General features: G+C 41.2%; 1 protein-coding gene across 1 annotated transcript in view; it reads right to left on the reverse strand.

Moving 5' to 3' along the window:
• Window positions 1–13,700, reverse strand: part of SLCO4C1 (solute carrier organic anion transporter family member 4C1) — a 96,580-nt gene extending 82,880 nt beyond the window's left edge. Inside the window, exon 1 of the mRNA XM_082274053.1 lies at window positions 13,176–13,700. Within this exon, the coding sequence (XP_082130179.1) occupies window positions 13,176–13,593 (418 nt within the window). The 5' untranslated portion in view covers window positions 13,594–13,700. The remainder of the gene's footprint in view (window positions 1–13,175) is intronic.
• Between the last annotated feature and the right edge of the window lie 482 nt (window positions 13,701–14,182).

Below are 14,182 nucleotides of genomic sequence, written 5' to 3' on the forward strand. Positions count from 1 at the left end.
GGCACATGATAATGGTGAACATGATTAATAGAGACCATGGCACATGATAATGGTGAACAGGATTAATAGAGACCATGGCCCATGATAATGGTGAACAGGATTATTAGAGACCATGGCACATGATAATGGTGAACAGGATTAATAGGGACCATGGCACATGATAATGGTGAACAGGATTAATAGGGACCATGGCACATGATGATGGTGAACAGGATTAATAGAGACCATGGCACATGATAATGGTGAACAGGATTATTAGAGACCATGGCACATGATAATGGTGAACAGGATTAATGGAGACCATGGCACATGATGATGGTGAACAGGATTAATGGAGACCATGGCACATGATGATGGTGAACAGGATTAATAGTGACCATGGCACAGATAGCAGTAAAAATTGACAAGTGTTATAATCCCTCTCTAATCTATGCACAACTAATAAAAAAGTTTTGCCTTTAGTTATACTTTAATGTATATACAAGAAAAAAGGAGGACTAATATTAAATTGGTGCAAAAAAAACCCAAGAAAAAGATGTAAAAAATGGAAGAATAAAATTGTGCTACAAATACACACTTCTAGTGCCATTTTACAATGTTAAGTACAATATTCTATAACTCAGACAATAATCATGTGATAAATTTCATACGTTTCCTTAGGAAAGCTTGTGATGAAGTCCAGCCTTCTCTAATTACGTTCGCTCATGTAAAAACTAGTTACAAAAAATGTGCTTGGTGAGGCTTCTGTATACTTTGCATACACCTCAGTGCCTCAGTGCCTCAGTGCCTGACTGGATGTTAGTGGCTGGAATGTTTTAAACTAAAACTCAGCAGTACATGATACAACCCCTGAAGTAACTTCCTGCAGTCCAGCATTTGGTAGCTAAACCTGTCTTCCTAAAATCTCTGTCCAGAAGGAAGTTAATTGTTTCACATTTATTGTAAAATACTTCCCGTTTCATTGTGGCAGTACAAGTTGGAATTTGCCGTGTACATTCATGTACAGTACATCAGTAAATATTAACACTATAATTTATATGTTGCTTATATAATGACATCACACAACAGAAAGATGTCCACCCATTTCTGTAAACTACGGTAGTTAAAGCTTAATAGGATCAGCCTAGGTGTTACAATTATAAAAGCATTTATTTAGATCATGTTAGCAATTTAAATGATCTATTTTTCTTTAGGAATTTTGTATGTAAAAATATATAGATTAAGATCATGAAAAAAGTACAGCATTGTATGTTAGCCTGCTGCCTGCAAATGAGATTGTATACAAAACATTTTATCCAGAGCTTCTCCCATCCTTTGGAACTCTCTACCCCAATCTGTCTGACTGTCCCCTAATCTATGCATCTTTAGATGATCCCTGAAAACCCTTCTCTTTAACCACTTAAGGACTGGAGGATTTGGCTGCTCAATGACCAGGCCCTATTTTGCGATTCGGCACTGTGTTAATTTAACCGACAATTGCGTGGTCGTGCGGCGCTGTACCCAAACTAAACTGATGTCCTATTTTTCCCCTCAAACAGAGCTTTCTTTTGGTGGTATTTGATCACCTGTGCGATTTTAATTTTTTGCACTATAAACAAATAAAGAGCGACAATTTTGAAAAAATTGCAATATTTTTCACATTCTTTTGTATGAAATTCTCAAAAAAAAAATAAATGTAAAAAATCTAAAATTTTTTAACATTTTAGGCCAATTTTTTTTCTGCCACATATTTTTGGTTAAAAAATATCACAATAAGCGTATTTTGATTGGTTTGCGCAAAAGTTATTGCGTTTACTAACTACGGGAAAGATTTATGTCATTTTTATTGGGTTTTTTTTTTTACTCGTAATGGCAGCGTTCTGCGATTTTTTTTTTGCAGGACTGCGACATTGTGGCAGACAGATCGGACCCCTAACTGACATTTTTTACATTTTTGGGAGTACCAGTGACATTACTACAGTAATCAGCGCTAAAAATATGCACTGTTACTGTAAAAATTACACTGGCAGGGAAGGGGTTAACATTACTGGTGATAAGTGGGTTAAATGTATCCCTAGGGGTGTGATTATAACTATCAGGGGGCGTGCCTTGTGAAGTAATCACAGAGACATGCGATCCTATATAGCAGGATCACATAGCCTCTGTGATCACTTCAGGGAGAATGACAGACGGCCGTGTTTACATCAGCCGTCTGTCCTTCTCTCTCTGCTGCGTGAGATTGCGAGTGGCCGGCGGCCATTGGAGCTGCCGGGCACACGCACTGGCTCCCCAGCTGACGAGGGGGGGGGGCGTGCACTTGCCCCCTAGAGTCTCCTGAGTGAGCGACGTAACATAACGTTGCTTTGCCCAGGAACGGCGGCCTGCCGCAGTAAAACTGCGGTGGGCGGTCGTTATGTGGTTAAAGACGCCTATCTGGCTACTAACTAATACAATGTTTCACTTTCTCCATCAGCTCATCCCCCACAGCTATAACCTTTCGTATCAATTGACCCTCCATTTTAGATTGTAAGCTCTAATGAGCAGGACCCTCTGATTCCTTTTGTACCAAATTGTATTGGAACTGTAATGTCTGCCTTCATTTTGTTAAGCGCTGCGCAAACTGTTGGGGCTATATAAATCTGTATTATAATAATAATAATAATAATAAAATATAGTGGGGTTGATTTACTAAAGGCAAATAGACTGTGCACGCTGCAAGTGCAGTTGTTCCAGAGCTAAGTAAATGAGGTAAAACTTCACTTTACAAACAATACCCAATCACATGCAAGGAAAAAAAAAACTGTACTGTTTGCACATGCACATGATTGGATGATGGAAGTCAACAGAGATTCTGCTCATTTACTAAGCACTGGAGCAACTGCTCTTGCCTTTAGTAAATCAACCCCATGAAGAGATCAGTTCTCAAAGGATTGATATTTTAGCTATATGTGACATTTTTCAGACATCCACTGGCTTCTAATAATGTATGTGGATAAATGATGTAAACTGACAGAGATGACTGTCATCACTGTCAGTTTACATAATTTTTTTGCACTAAGCACTGTGCACTTTATATATATTTATTGTTATAAATTTGTGATGCTTGGTCTATTAGGACTGTGCTCAATATTTATTTATTTTTTATTATTTTTATGAATTTCGCAATAATTTTGGTAAGAGAGAAAGAGCACACATTTGTCATTATTTTGGAATATTAACCACTTGCCGACCACTGCAAGTACATATACTGCGGCGGTCAGCCCTGTGCAGGCAAAGTGACGTACCGGTACGTCACTCGCCTGTGAGCCAATAGGGGGCGAGCTCCCGCCCACGCTCGTTCTCGGACACCTCCGCGCGAGTGACCGGCGGACCCGATGTCCGCCGGATACTCGCGATCGTCAGTTACAGAGGGAGAAAGGCAGGCGGCTAATGTAAACAAAGCCGCCTGTCATTCTCCCCTGTGTAACAGTAGAGATCATACGGCCCTGCTATGTAGGACCGTAGATCTCTGCTGTTATACAAACAGCCACATCCCTGCACAGTTAGAAACACGCCCCTAGGGACACACTTAACCCCTCCTTCCCCAATAAAGTTAACCCCTTCCCTGCCAGTGTCATTTTTACAGTAACAGTGCATATGTATAGCCCTTACTGTAGTAATGTCACTGGTACCCCCAAAAGTGTCAATAATGTCAATCAAGGGTCCGATCTGTCCGCCGCAATGTCGCAGTCCCGCAAAAAAAATCGCAGATCGCCGCCATTACTCTTTAAAAAAAAAACTACAAAAATGACAAAAATCTTTCCCTTAGTAAACGCAATAACTTTTGCGCAAACCAATCAAAATACGCTTATTGCGATTTTTTTTACCAAACATATGAAGCATAAAACAAATTGGCCAAAAATGTTAAAAAATTTAGATTTTTACATTTTTTTGGGGAATTTCATATAAAAAAAATTTGAAAAATATTGTTATTTTTGCAAAATTGTCGCCCTTTTTTTGTTTATAGTGCATGATCAAAAAGTTGCACAGGTGATCAAATACCACCAAAAGAAAGCTCTGTTTGTGGGAAAAAAAAGGACGTCAAATTCGTTTAAGTACAGCATTGCACGACCGCGCAATTGTCCGTTAAAGTCACGCAGTGTCGAATCTCAAAATAGGGCCTGGTCAGGAAGGGGGTAAAATCTTCCGAGGGGTTAAGTGGTTAAGTACTTTTTAGCACTTTGTCACTTTATCCTGTATTTTGTTGAGGCAGGAGATCAGGTAAAATCACATATATTATACCCTCTTTGCACATTAATTATTTCAAATTGGAGCGCACTAGCATACACATTTTTCTATTTTTAATGTTTTCTTAGTCCAGGGACTTCTAGATGCTGCTCTATAGTGGGTTAGCACATCCTATACATTCCTATACATATACAATAATACATATTGGCCTAGATTGATGAAAAAATTGGATTTATTAAATTTGTTTTTTTTTATTGGGAATGTTATATAGCAGAAAGTAAAATATATTGTTTTTTTTTTTTTCTTCAGAATTGTCGCTATTTTTTTGTTTAAAGCGCAAAAAATAAACACCCCACAGGTGATCAAATACCACCAAAAGAAATCCCTATTTGTGGGCTAAAAGGGACATCAATTTTTTGGGGGTATAGCGTTGCACAACTGCGCAATTTTCAGTTAAAGTAATGCAGTGCTGTATCGCAAAAAAATGGCCTGGTTATTAAGGGGGTAAAATCTTCCAGTCCTTAAGTGGTTAAAGTCAAACAATCTCATGTTGGGTGGAAGGGGGCAAGAGTATCTAATTTATTATATTATCTGTGGGTATGGAGTCATATAAACTGGTCAGAAATGCTTCTTATCTTCCCTAGTCAACCCCTAGATATGCTGATGATTCCAGTCATCAGATATGCTTTAACCACTTGCCAACCGCCGCAAGTAAATATACTGCGGTGGTCAGCCCCTCATAGGCAAAGTGACGCATATAAACGTCACTAGCCTGTGAGGCTCTGGGGAGCGAGCGCGCGCCGCCGGCGGCGCGCGCCATCTCCCGCACGGTCACGGACCCCCCCGCGTGTGTGACTGGGGGACCCGATGTCCGCCGGTCACTCGGCGATCGTCGGGGAGAGGGAGAAAGTCAGGCGGCTTGTGTAAACAAGCTGCCTGTCAGTTCTCCCTGTGTAGAAATAGTGATCATACGGTTCTACTATATAGGACCATTGATCATTGTTCCTACAGCTCAAGCCACAGCCAATCACAGTTAGAATCACGCCCCTAGGGACACACACAGCCCCTCCCTCTCAAATAAAGTTAACCCCTTCACTGCCAGTGTAATTTTACAGTAACAGTGCATATGTATAGCACTGATTACTGTAGAAATGTCACTGGTAACCCCAAAAGTGTCAAAAATGTCAGTCAAGGGTCCGATCTGTCCACCACAATGTCGCATTCCCGCAAAAAAATCGCAGATCGACGCTATTACGCGTTAAAAAAAAAACAACAAAAATGACAAAAATCTTTCCCTTTGTTAGTAAACGCGATAACTTTTGCGCAAACCAATCAAAATACGCTTTTTACGATTTTTTTTACCAAACATATGTAGCATAAAACAAATTGGCCGAAAATGTTAAAACATTTTGATTTTTACATTTTTTTTGGGGAATTTCATATAAAAAAATGTGAAAAATATTGTTATTTTTGCAAAATGGACGCTCCTTTTTTGTTTATAGCGCATGATCAAAAAATCGCACAGGTGATCAAATACCACCAAAAGAAAGCTCTGTTTGTGGGAAAAAAAGGACGTCAAATTCGTTTAGGTACAGCGTCGCACGACCGCGCAATTGTCCGTTAAAGTCACGCAGTGCCGAATCGCAAAATACCCCCTGGTCAGGAAGTGGGTAAAATCTTCCGGGGCTTAAGTGGTTAATATGACATAAATATTGGATTGTAAGCAGACTAGCAGAGTAGCTGAGACAGAGTCTCTGGCAGGATAAAATGCATTTAGACTAGTTGGGCTAAAATCTGCCATGATCCATACCTCCTTGGAGGCCTGTATCTTGAATTCTGACCATGCATAACTCCCAACTGACCCCGTATTTGAGGAACTGTCCCTGATTTGGAACAAAGTCCCTCTGTCCCTCTTTCCTCCTCATTTATCCCTCATTTTGGTCTGATCTATACAGTTGTATATAAAATGTACTTTTTATCTTTTAAAAAGTGTTTCCCAGTGCTAAACCTTGTTATTCAATTTCTAGATTGCTGCATTTGTAAGTTCCAAAAACCAGTATAAAGGGTGGTAAAAAAGCACTTGTGGGTTTAACCAATCTTTTTTTTTTTTTTCGTAGAATTCTCTTTTAAGGGGGGGAGGGGGGGCGTGCCCCTTGCCTACATCATTTTGCGAATATGTGTCCTTCATTCCCATCTCAGAAAGTTGGGAAATATGGACCATGTGCTGACAGCTCCCTCTCCGCTTACTTTGCAGAGACGGAGCTGTCAGATCCCTGCTCTCCTCTATGGGAGATCGGATGATAACGGACCGCCTCATCCGATCCGATCCTCCAGACTGATGGAAAATAGGGTTTCCATCCATCTGGATTTCATGGACAGGATTGGATCAGATAGCAGTGGGTGTCAGGGGACATGTCACCACTGACATCCGCTGCTCCATAGAGGTGAATGGAGCATCCGATCCAGTCTGCCTGAAAAACTGTCAGATGGACCTGATCGGAAAGCCCCTGTGAAAGGGGCCATCTACATGCACTCCTTTCATAGAGGTAAGTGTTGTCTCATTTAACAGTGAACTCACCGCTTCTAACCAAGAGACTACCCCAGGCTCAGATCTGCTAATCCCTGTTCTGACATCTTCAAAAAGTGTAATGTATCAAGGATGAGCTGGATGCAGCTACTAAGAAAATATAATATGCAAAGAGTAGAGGTCATATACATTCAAGTACAGCAATGGCTTTTCATATCATTTAAATTCCACAAGGAAACACAAGTGGGGAAAAGAAGCGGCATATAGTTTAACTCCCACATTAATCAGTTTTGACCTAAAATAAGAACCAAAATAGCATACAATATGTAGTTAGCACTTCCATATGGCAGCACTAGGGCCGTTGGTTTGAATCCCAAACATGACACTATCTGCACAGAGTTTGCATGTTCTCCCTGTATCTGCGTGGGTTTCCTCCGGGTACTCCAGTTTCCTACCACACTCCAAACAAAGACATGCTGTAGGTTAATTGGCTCATCTCTAAATTGGCCCCAAGTATGAATTTGAGTTATGCTGGGTACACAGGAGAATTATTTTCGTTCAACCAAGCAGTCTGAACAAAAAAAAACTTAAAGATCACTGTACTAACACATCCAATGTTAGTGCGGCGATCTTCCCACTGAGTTATTGTGTTCTGACAGGGGGGCTGGCCTGGGCTACCCCCTCCCCCAGAACACAGTGATTAGTCAATAGCTGCAAGCGCTGATCGGATGCTGGCTTTCCAGCATGTTTGTTTGACAGACCGGTCATGAGATCGGCTTCTGTCAGACAGGGGGATGTACTCACTGGCCGAAAGTTGGCGAACCGGCCATTTTATTTTCAGCCTGTGTGTACCCAGCTGTAAGGACCTTAGATTGTAAGCTCCCTGAGGGCAGGGATTGATGTGATTGTATAATACATATGTAAAGCCCTGCGTAAATTGATGGAGCTATTTAAGTACCTGAAATAAATAGGAAATATATAAATAACATTACTGGTAAAGTGCTGTACATTAACTTGAAGTCATGTCAGTTCCCTTACAGGTGTAAAACAGGTGTAAATGCAGTCACTAAAATCTCATATAAGCATTAACATGTATGAAAATCCAAAATGTATTTTGCAGTTCATGGCTTAGTGCCAACATCATTTTTTAGCAGCAGCATTTTGAACCTGAGGTTAACTGTTGGGCATTTAAAAGCAAGCCCAATAGCCAACTCTCCTCTCATCTCACAGGTACGTAATTATTGATACCGATAATCTTCTTAGCTGGCTGTATAGGGTTGCTGGGAATTTTTTTCCACTGACCACCAATGTAAAGGGTATTCTTAACACTGACCATCAATGTAATAGGGTATTCTTCACACTGACCACCAATGTAAGGGGTATTCTTACCACTGATTACCAATGTAAGGAGTATTCTTACCACTGACCATCAATGTAATAGGATATTTCTCACAATGACCACCAATATAAAGGGTATTCTTATCACTGATTACCAATGTAAGGAGTATTCTTACCACTGACCATCAATGTAATAGGATATTTCTCACAATGACCACCAATATAAAGGGTATTCTTATCACTGACCACCAATGTAAGGGGTATTCTTACCACTGATCACCAATGTAAGGGGTATTCTTACCACTGATCACCAATGTAAGGGGTATTCTTACCACTGATCACCAATGTAAGGGGTATTCTTACCACTGACCATCAATGTAATAGGGTATTCTTCACACTGACCAACAATGTAAGGGGTATTCTTACCACTGACCACCAATATAAGGGGTATTCTTACCACTGACCATCAATGTAATAGGGTATTCTTCACACTGACCACCAATGTAAGGGGTATTCTTACCACTGACCATCAATGTAATAGGGTATTCTTCACACTGACCACCAATGTAAGGGGGCACTACCCTGAGCACCAGTATAAGGGGCATTCCTCCCAATGACATAAAATGTGAAAGAACACTATTTTCACTAATCAACAGTGTAAGGAACACTTATATTAAAGACCATCAACATACAGGTCTCCCCTGCCATAACTGGACAACAATGTAAGGGACCATTTCTCATTAGTGAAAGAGAGTACTTTATCATTGGACAGTATGACCACCAATGTAAGGAGACACTTCTAAAATTAACAACAACGTAAGGAGGCACTTATCCACTGACCTCCAATGTAAGGAAACCCTAACTCACTGACCTCCAATGTAAGGAAACCCTAACTCACTGACCTCCAATATAAGGAAACCCTGACCTACTGACCTCCAATGTAAGGAAACCCTGACCTACTGACCTCCAATGTAAGGAAACCCTAACTCACTGACAAGCGATGTAAGGTGGCACTTCTTCATTGGCCTCCACTGTAAGGGGATCTTACCCCACTGACCACCAATGTAAAAGGACCCTAGCTCATTGACTATTAATATAAGGGGGCACCTACACGTTGACCTCCAATGCAAAGGGACACTACAGTTTTCACTGTCTGTGTTTTTTGGATAATGTTCCTATTATTTATTCATAATTATTACTGAAAATAAGGTTGTTATATAGAGTGAGATGTGTTAAAAATGTTCGAACTGTTCATTTATTTTACATCTGCAACTTACTGATTACACTAATGCGCTCTAAGGTTAGGAAAGGCTGGCTTACACAATTTTTAGGTCAGGAAGTATTACAAATGGTGTTACATGACTGTCTAGAATACTACTGACTTTTAAATATCAGAAATACTGGTGTGCTCATCAATCTATGCACTGTAATGTCTAAAAGAGACACATTTATTGAAAGAAAATTTTCACTTTTATTTCATTTTCTGTACATCCATTCAATGCCTCTGCCCTACACATACTCCACATCATCTTTTGCTGTTTTAAAAGTCTCACTCAGTTTTACATTTACAATACATTTTTAGCATATATGTACATCTGCACAAGTATTAAAGTATATTCCGTTCATTTCCTGTACTCAGGGTGCAACAAGAAGTGAGAGGAATTTTAGACAGTTTTTAGAGGAGCAGTTCCTGTTTAATGATTTCCTGCCATCTCTAGTTCTGGTAACAACTCCGAAATCTTGGATTTGCCATAATTTTTGGTCAATGAACAAATAGAAATCTTGACAGGGCTTAAAACCTTTCCCACCCTATCCAAAACTAGAAAAATGTGGCTATAGATACACTTTTATACACATCACATTTACAGTTTTATCCCATTTCTAAAATGTTTTAAATGTGTTCAAAGAAAAGCACTAAATACAAAGTTCAGCACCATAACAAGCAATCAGGATCCATCCTAAATGAAACTGAATTCTGATTGGCCAATATAGGATACCTCACATTGTACTTAGTGTGTTGCATCTTGCACAGTTTATTTAAAAGGCCAGTAAACTGGCTTACAAAAATTACAGTGAAAGAAACGGTGGAGTCCTCGCTGTCAGAATACAATAACACAAAGGGGAGGATTCCTCCGTCCACCTCGCTTGTGTGGATTGGGGATCTGTTCATTTTTTTGATCGAAAAATGAATTATCTATGGCCAACCTAAGTTTGTGTGGCCAATTTTAGAATCGAAATGGTTACTATGATTAACCACTTGCCGACCGAGTACGGTAATAGTACTGCGGCAAAGTGGTTCGTTATCGTCTGACGACGTAGTATTAACGTCGTCAGACACTCCCCCTTCTGGGCGGCGCTTGCGCGCCGCCGGAGGCTCGCTCCCGCTGTTTTCATTCACAGCGGGAGTCGGGCCAGGGGAGGAGCAGCGGCGATCGCCGCTGCTCTGCCCCGATCGCCGGGGATCTAGTGTGGAGATCCGCCCGCTGTGTGTAAACACAGCGGGCGGATCTCCATAGTGACAGGGAGTGACAGATCGGACTGTTCAGCATAGCTGGACATCCGATCTGTCCATGACTCACTCAGTCACCTCCCCCCCTACACGTCAGTAAGCACCAGGCATACATTAACCCCTCCCTCTCCAATAAAATTAACCCCTTCCCTGCCAGTGTCATTTTTACAGTAACAGTGCATATATATAGCACTGATTACTGCAGTATTGTCACTGGTAACCCCAAAAGTGTCAAAAATGTCAGTCAAGGGTCCGATCTGTCCGCCGCAATGTCGCAGTCCCACAAAAAAATCGCAGATCGCCGCCATTACGCGTTAAAAAAAAAAACACCAAAAATGACAGAAATCTTTCCCTTTGTTAGTAAACGCAATAACTTTTGCGCAAACCAATCAAAATACGCTTATTGTGATTTTTTTTACCAAACATAGGTAGCAGAAAACAAATTGGCCAAAAATTTTTTAAAAAATTGATTTTTACATCTTTTTTGGGGGGAATTTCATATAAAAAAATGTTAAAAATATTGTTATTTTTTCAAAATAAACGCTCTTTTTTTGTTTATAGCGCAAAAAGTAAAAATCGCACAGGTGATCAAATACCACCAAAAGAAAGCTCTGTTTGTGGGAAAAAAAGGACGTAAATTTCGTTTGGGTACGGCGTCGCACGACCGCGCAATTGTCAGTTGAAGTCGCACAGTGCCGAATCGCAAAAAGTGGCCTGGACGGAAGACAGCAAAATCCTCCGGTGGTAAAGTGGTTAATGCATGTTTTCCAGTGTAAATTAGCACCCAGTGCAATAATTGCACTATACCATTGTTTCCTGCACACACAAACAGCAACGTTGTCAGCTTTTATACAAATCATTTTTATTTAATTTTTTTCCATTATGTTTATTGCATGTCAGCTCAGGAAGGGCAAACAATCATGTATTTGTGTATTTACTGCTAAAAGAAGAGCTCCAGTCACCTGTGTAAAAATTAAAAATCAGCAGCTACAGAAACTGTAGCTGCTGACTTTTAACAAACAAGCACTCACCTGTCCCACGATCCAGCTCTGTGTTCGCTCCAGCCATTTTCACCTGGCGCCGGCATCTTAACCATGGGCACCCCCCTGTGACAGCTTGCCGCTTCACAGACGGGTGCCCAACACCCATGCACGAGCTGCGCTGTGCATTGTGAATGGTCCCGCAGTCTTCTGGGACCTGTGGCATGTCCCAAAAGACTGCGGGGAAGGAGGGGGGGGTGGGAGAGAATTTCCGCTCTGACGCCTAGGCAGGCAAAGTGGAAGTGGGAGCGGGTACCCATCAAAATCACCAAATGCCAAAGTGGCATTTCATAAAAAGGAGCGGGGGAGGAGACCTTAAAGTGGAACTTGCCTTTTTGGGTAAAGTTCCGCTTTAAGAGGTGATCTGAGACCCATCTGCATCAGGATGCATTCATCATGTTTTTCCAAACATGAAGGTTGCCGCTAGGGGGCAGTCCTATAGCTAAGTTCACATGAGCTCAGGGGGCCGCTACTTACAAGCAGTGGGAAGCTGGATGCTTCATTTACACCATGGGTGTCCAACCTTTTGGCTTCTCTGGGCCACATTGAGTGTACAGAAATTTTCTCGGGCCGCATAAAAAAAAATATATATACTATAGTTAAGGTATATAAGTAATAAAACGGCACTGTGCCCTTCCCGAGCTGCTGCACCCCCCCAGCACTAATTTAACACAACTAGTGGATGATCCCCTCTGAGGCAGCCTCTTCCTAGACTTAGTTGGAAGCCGCCATGGCTGTGCCCCTGACTCAACTTCCTTCCTCCCCAGCAAAAAAAAAAAAAATTGTCAGGGGGCAGTGGGCCGCATTGCCTGCGGTTCCGGGCCGCAGGTTGGACAGGCCTGATTTACACCTTCACTTAAACATACACTATAGTACCAAAGGTATTGGGACTCCTGCCTTTACACGCACATGAACTTTAATGGCATCCCAGTCTTCGTATGTGGGGTTTAATATTGAGTTGGCCCACCCTTTGCAGCTATACCAACCCCAACTCTTCTGGGAAGGCTGTCCACAAGGTTTAGGAGTGTGTCTATGGGAATGTCCTGATCCACCACAAGGCAATCAGATATTCCCTGGAGCAACAATCTCTGGTGTTATTACCTATACTTGTCAGCATCCAGTTATATTTTGTGCATTTAGGAATGCATCCAGCTCTTTTTGAAACCCTTTACTGAGATGGCCAGAGCTAGTTTTTTAGAGACTCCATTCCCCATTTTGCGGATAAAATTTCTTGCTGCCCATACCAATCTTCAGCTTTCAACTTTAATTTTTAAAGTCCAGATTTAAAAACAAATCAGGGAACTGGACTGATTGTTTAGAGTCATTATTGCGACATAAACACATAAATCATTCATGTATATGGGTTTATTATAGTTTATAGTATGACTACAATAACAAGGTAAACGTAGTCCTTTGGGACTAAATTGATAGCACTTTTTGTATCTTTCCATTATATAAGGGACATGCTTTCCCCACTACAGAAAGGAATTCAAACAGGTTAGATTTAGTTGCAGTTAATGTGTCAGGAAGAATTGGAGAAAGGAATGCTGCTCACCTTGCATGACTGCTAGAAGGCTGTACATCACTAAATAACCCTTAGGATTATTACAACATTGCAGAAAGCTCGGCGTGAAACGTCCCCAGCCGCACGGCCCCTCTTCATACTCTTCACTGCCAATGGGATCTTGGATTTCCTTTTCTGTCACTCCAGAACTTGGAATCACCTTTTTAATGTCGTTATCAATAGTCTGCAATGCCACTTCATCTACAGTAGTGAACGTTGGGTTATCTATCCCTTCTTCCATGGTGTAAATCTGAGATTTCAGCCTGTGATGAGGACTTCTGGACAATCCCTTAAAGGATCCCTGCAGAGGTAGCAATCCTTCAGACAGATTATCTGTGCATGTTTCAGATGTCTTTATGCTTGGCAAGTGAAGCAAGACCAGATGATCTCTGTCATTAATATTAGACATCTGTTGAGTCACAAGAAGGTGGGAACACCACCTTGGCTGAGCTTCAGGGTAAACCCACCTGTCAGGGACCACACCTCTCCCTCCTCTTTATGTCGCCTCTCTGGCTCCAGACTAGGAAGAAGAGGTAGTCAGGTGACTTGGGAAGACAACGCCTACAACACAGTACCTGTTTGCTGTGTTCTTCTTGTCACAAGTATGTATGTAAATTGTGGGCACTTGTGACATAGTGCTGTTATCTGCAATCACTTACTTTTAGCAGAAAAAAGAGAAGTTACGGCAAGTGTTTCTCTGTTGCAAGAAAATAGGAATTGTTGTTTTCTTCATTAGACAGTCAGGTCATTTCTACCTATCAATTATTGACTTTAATTTATACAGAGAAAGCAAAGATCACATTCACAGTGTCCGACTCCAGGGTACAACTTCCATGGAATCTGTGTCACTCCGTTAATCTGAAGCTATTGTAAAGCTGTATGCTCTCTGCATGTTGAATTTGTAATTCTATAGCTGTAACTTTTCAAGCCTGCACTATGGTAACATCACTAACACCGATAATTCCTGTACTAATAAAATGGGAAATGAAGAAGAGCAG

Source organism: Pelophylax lessonae (assembly GCF_965119305.1).
Source record: "Pelophylax lessonae genome assembly, chromosome: 1".
NCBI lineage: Eukaryota > Metazoa > Chordata > Amphibia > Anura > Ranidae > Pelophylax > Pelophylax lessonae.